Source organism: Cannabis sativa, chromosome X (assembly GCF_029168945.1).
Source record: "Cannabis sativa cultivar Pink pepper isolate KNU-18-1 chromosome X, ASM2916894v1, whole genome shotgun sequence".
NCBI classification, from domain to species: Eukaryota; Viridiplantae; Streptophyta; class Magnoliopsida; order Rosales; family Cannabaceae; genus Cannabis; species Cannabis sativa.
In genome coordinates, this window is record NC_083610.1 from 72,935,830 (window position 1) to 72,941,738 (window position 5,909).

The 5,909-nt window shown below is 37.8% G+C and overlaps 1 protein-coding gene across 1 annotated transcript; it reads right to left on the minus strand.

The window, feature by feature from the left end:
• Positions 1-342: 342 nt before the first annotated feature.
• On the minus strand, positions 343-825 carry LOC115694990 (uncharacterized). The gene has a single exon (XM_030622091.2). It carries the CDS (start codon positions 823-825, stop codon positions 343-345), a length of 483 nt encoding a protein of 160 aa, XP_030477951.2.
• Between the last annotated feature and the right edge of the window lie 5,084 nt (positions 826-5,909).

Genomic DNA, 5,909 nt, shown 5'->3' on the forward strand with positions numbered 1-5,909 from the left:
CATGAGTGTCTTTCAAGACATCTTTTGGCTAAATTACTTTCTGTTGGGAGAAGTAGGTGCATATCTCTTATCGACTAAGGGTAGCTAATCCTTGCCGATTCGAAAAATTCCCCGCTCTTTTTTTTGCCCACCAAGTGTGTAGCGTCATTATCTTTGACTTGGTGGCCCACGTGATTGTCTTCTTTAATCCAGTGTAGGATACTAAAAGTGAACTTTCTATTGCTAGGAACTCCTCGCATAGTGGAACTTTACTTAGAAGAATATCTTAGATATTCAATTTTTACGGGTTGTATAACGGAGATTTCACTTGAATCCATCGACTTACGAGTATTGGTGTATTATCTAATAGACCTTGTAAGGGTCTGACAAGCTTGCCAAAGTACACTCACTTGTGTCCGTCCCCAAGACTCTGTTTCCTTCCTCGATACGGATGTATATTTCTGCTTTCTCATAGAAGTCCTCATTTCCATCCAACTCCCTTTTTAACATATTCCCCCATAATCCACTCCCAAGGCATATTCCAATAGCTATGGCGAACTTGAGTTCATCGTTGGACATCCTCCCTACTTTGGCAACTTCGGCATTAAAGCGTTGGATGTATCTCCTTAAGCTTTCTTTCTCCCCTTGCATTACATTGGTGATACTTGTTATAGGCACAATGTAATCACTCGTTGCTTGATGTTGTTGATGGAATTCCTCCAAAAATTGCTTCCAAGATGTAATTGTTCCTAGTCTAAGGCTTTTAAACCACTTATATGCAGCTCCTTTAAGTGTGACCACAAAATATTGGCACCTTGCCTTGCATGACACCTTTTGCACATTCATTAGCTCATTAAAAGCTCCTAGATGGTACTATGGATCAGTTTAACCATTGTATGGTGTCATGCGAGGCTCCTTGAAATTAGATGGAAGTGGTTCAGTTTGAATTTTCCTTGAGAAAGGGGATTCTTCATCGAACCCATCATCCTCCAAATTTCCCTTTGATGCATAACCATCTTTTGATGTAGATCTTGCATCTTTGCTTCTAGCTCTTTCATTCTCTTGTCCATCCTTTCTCGAGAGTTGGTGAGAGAAACTTAGTTTTCCCTGTGGTTCACATGGAGCATGTGAGTAGTACTGCTCTCATCCCATCATTGTGTGGCTTTCCACCACGGTTGAGGGGCGATGCCTTTCGCTTGCTTTGCTCTTGAAAAGGGGGCGCAGGTGCAGTGTCTCCTAGCACGAGATTCTTTGGTTAAAGTCCCTTCATAAGACTACATGATGTTTCCCTCATTTTCGGTCTTACCCCAGCGGGTAGATTCACGTTGCTTTGAACGTCCTCTTGGGTTCTTGTCTCGTGATAGGCCCTTTTCGCTCCCATCCTTTAGGATCCTGCGGTCTTGCTAGTGACTTTTGTACAAAAAGTGTGAAGCTTGAGTTTTGCCTTTGAGAATGGCGCTCAGTACCTTTTGCATGCCGACCACTGTAGATTCTAACCTTTGGTTTTTCTAGCAGAGGTCATTTATTTCATCTCCATAGTGGCAAGTTTGGGATTTTGGGCTCACAGAGTTGGCTCGCTTCTCCTTTCTGGGGTGAGGTTGCGAGGTACCAGAAACAACACAAAATGCTTAGATGCTCTTGCTGCCTTCAAGATGTGGAGATTTTCCTTGACAACAACCAATTGATCACTTTGGGGCGAGATCTCCGTCCACCCGTCCTTGGAGAATAAGGCGCTAAAGAAAATGTGAACGTTATCAATCCTCAAGTAAGAAGAGAGAGCGCAAGCGGGAAGGGATCTCAATCAAGGCAAGGAGAAAATTTTCGTGGAGAGATCCCAATGAATGAGTAGCGCAACGGAGTTAAAGCAATGATTTGAAGAAAACATATCTCCAATGGTGCTTCATTTAAGAGAAATTTATGATGCTCATTCATTATTCTATTGTTATCCCCAAAAATTAATGTTGCTAACCCTCATGATTAGTTGCCACATAACCCAAGGATTAACTAGGGTGCATTCAATTCACCTACTCGCTTGAGGTGCATTTCTCAAAGTCACCAACAGTATTTGCGAGCCTCGAGATACATCTAAGTGGATCCCAAGCCAACCTTGTAAATTGCATCCGCGCACGAGTGTGAGAGTCGGGGGCTTGCATGCAAGTCGTGCATAATGTGTGTAACATGCATGAGTGTGTGCGTTGTGTGTGTGTGTGTGTGTGCGAGTGGGAGCTTGCACGTGAGCCATGGTGTGTGTGTGAGTGTGTGCGTTCTGTGTGTTGTGTGCGAGAGGGGGGCTCGCACGCAAGCCGTGGTGTGTGTGTGTGAGTGTGTGCATTTGTGTGTGTTGTGTGTGAGAGGGGGCTCGCATGCAAGTCATGGTGTGTGTGTGAGTGTGTGCATTATGTGTGTTGTGTGCGAGAGGGGGGCTTTCATGCGAGCCCATGTGGGGGGGGGGGGGGGGGGTCACATGCGAGTTGTGGTGTATTTGTGTGAGTGTGTGCATGAGTGTGTTGCATGAGAGTCGTGGTGAAGTGTACGTATGTTGAGGATGTAAGGCAAAATTCAAATATGCATATTGACAAGAATGTCATTGGAGTAGGAATCAAAGGACAAGGCATGCAACAGAAACAACACACTTACAAGGTCTAGGGAACCGATTAAGGGTACTCTACAACCACCACCTCTGCGACCTGGGACCACCTGACACTAGATAAAGGTACGAAGCGTAAGACCACCTCCTGCACCTGTGGTTTGCAACCCGAAAGCGACAACTTGTCTATTTGGGACCACCATGTAACTCAGGCCATTAGAGCCTATAAATACCCCATTCTCAAGTCAGAGAAGGCAGATACATCACCTAAAGCCACTTGAAGGTGTGCCCAAGACGAGGATGACATTGACCCTCGTTTTGGGAAAATTGACTCGGGAGTTGGTCTGACCGAGGAACTCAGAGAACTTCCCATCAACACATCGGACCCGACCAAGGTTGTTATGATTGGAACAAACCTGACGGAAGTCTTGAGTGAGATGCGCATGGATTGCCTCAGAAAAAATCAAGACATCTTCGCTTGGTCGCATGAGGACATGATCGAGATCGACCCCCAGGTCATCTGTCATGCCCTCAACATAGACAAGCTAAACTTTAAGCTTATACAACAGAAATGCAAGCTCCTTGACAAAGAGCATTCCAAAGCTCTCAAGGAAGAAGTTGAAAGACTACAGGAGAACAACTTCATTAGGGAGAATTTCTACCCGGTCTAGGAATCTAACCCTATTCTGGTGCCTAAACCTAATGGAAAGTGGAGGACCTACGTCGACTTCACCGACCTCAACAAAGCATGCCTTAAAGATTGTTTCCCACTACCAAGAATTGATCAACTGGTGGATGCGGCAATCGGCCATGAACTCCTTACATTCATGGATGCATATTTCAGTTACAACCAAATCAGCATGCACGCACCAGACAAAGAGCACACGAGCCTCCAAACTGATATTGGGCTTTATTGCTACAAAGTAATGCCCTTCATACTCAAGAATATAGGTGCAACATATCAAAGACTAGTCAACCGTGTGTTCCACAACAAAATTAGGAACAATATGGAAGGTTACGTCTATGATATGTTGGTTGAGTCGAAAAGATTCGAAGACTGCATCAAAGATCTAAAGAAATGCTTCAACATCCTACGGGATTATCAAATGAAGCTCAACCCTCTAAAATGTGCCTTCGGCGTCCAATCAGTAAATGGGTATTTAATTATGGACCATTAAATTTAATCAAATGGATGATATTTAAAGTTATTAATAATTTTTTTAAAATTAATATTTTTTGTTTTGACCTACTACCTGATGACATGGCAGTCATCTTATTTTTCAAATCTCTTTTTTTTTCCATTTATATATTATAATTTAAAAAATATTAATTTATATCCTTTTTAGAGTTTATCATATTGGGTGATTCTTTGTATAATTCCATGAATTTTTAGAATTATGGTCTTCATTTAGCCACAAGAAATAGTTTTGGGTACAACGGACCTCCCATTCGGTATGAACAACTTAGTTTAATTTCTTTTCTTTATTTTCTTTTATCATTGTGCTCCTTGATTGTTGAACTGGGCTTATTTCATTTCTTTCAATTCATGCAGAAGAGAAAAATCGAGGGTTAAACTGAACAAAATTTATAAAGTATTTCTTTTATGTTCTTGATACACAAGATAATTGAAAATGGTTGATTGATATAATTCTTAACAACATAACATAAAATGGATGATACACGTATTTCTTTTATAAAGTATTTCTTTTAAAAGTTGTGACACACATAGAATGGATGATATATAACATAGATTAACTTAAATTGGGTGAATTAATACTTTTTAGTATATTAGTGGTATAAACTATTGATTACTATATTTTGCCAACTCATTACTATGTATAATTTATTGATAATGTTTTTTAGAAATTTTTATCAATAAATTTTGACACATAAACTTGCCTAAAATATAATCACAATTTGTAATTTTGTACTATTAACAATTTCACATTACTATATTTACTTATTTAAACTTTTGTTTTCTAATATAATTGTACTATCTTTCTCTAATACCACTAAATGTATTAATGATTATTATTTTTTAAATAAAGTTATTTGACTAAATTATTCGAGTTTTAAAATTGATTTTATTTATACTTTCTTATTTAATGTTATTTAGATTTTTTTTTAGATTTGATTATTTTTAGATTTGTTTTTTGGACAATTCTGAGCTCTCTCATATTTTTGTTGCTCAAATAAGTTGACATGCCTGATGTTCACAAATACATAGGCATTGCAGCTCACTTTTGTGGATACTTTGGTTCCTTTTCTAATTCACATGAGAGTGTAGTTGCATTTCTCTATGAGAATAGTTCATGTGGATTTAGTTCAAGTTTTGTCTTGTTATTCTCTGCTTCATCCCATTGATCATTCGTGTATGATACTAGAGTGTCTACATTGTGAATATGCATAAAACCCAACACAACACAAAGACCCAATTAATTAGTTAAATAAAAGGTTAAAAAAGTTTGATTTAATTTCCTACGTAGAAAACTAGTGTCTTCTTCATACCAATCTCAATGTCTTCAATGGTGAAACAAAGAACAACATAATAAATTAATACCACTAATAACCCTCATCTAATACATTTAAATATTTAATGTAAGGATAATATAAGGATTTAGAAAAAAAAAAATTAATTTCTAAATATAATTTCTAAGAATCATCATTCTATAATTGAAAAAAATATAATTTTTTTTTTTAAAAAAAACTTCTTGGTAACCTGCTATAGCAAGTGACCAAATTGCCACTTCATCAATTTTTTAATACCCATTAAGAAATCATCCATACATATATATAAATATATATATAATTGAGTAATTTGCGGCATAATCTCTTTAAGTGGCCAAGTTTTTACAACTAAACTCCAATTCTAAAATTTTGGTGGTAAAACCTCCTAAACTCGTGTTCTATTAGCTGTTTAACATTTCCATCCATTTTTAGCTGTTAACTGCTATGGTAGAATGTTTACGTGTACACTGTGTACACATGGCACAATTTTATTGGTCCACGTAAATAAGAATTTAAAAAAATAAAAAAAATAATTATTTAAAAAAAATAAAAAAATTAATTTTTCTTTAAAAATTAAAAAATTTAAAATTAAAAAAACAATTTTAAAAAAAAAAATTAAAAAAAAAAAACCAAAATTTCCCAATTCCCACGCCCTCTTCTTCTTCTTCTTCTATGCTAATTCCCTAACGAATTCTTTCTCCTCTTCTCGTTCTCTCTCTCATTGCCACCCTTTCGTGCAAGTACTCGAGGCCCTTAGAGGCACCAGCGGCTACCCTGAGACGTCGTCTCCAGTCCAAGAGCGAAACCCCATCTGGGTTTTGGTGCAGATAGAAAT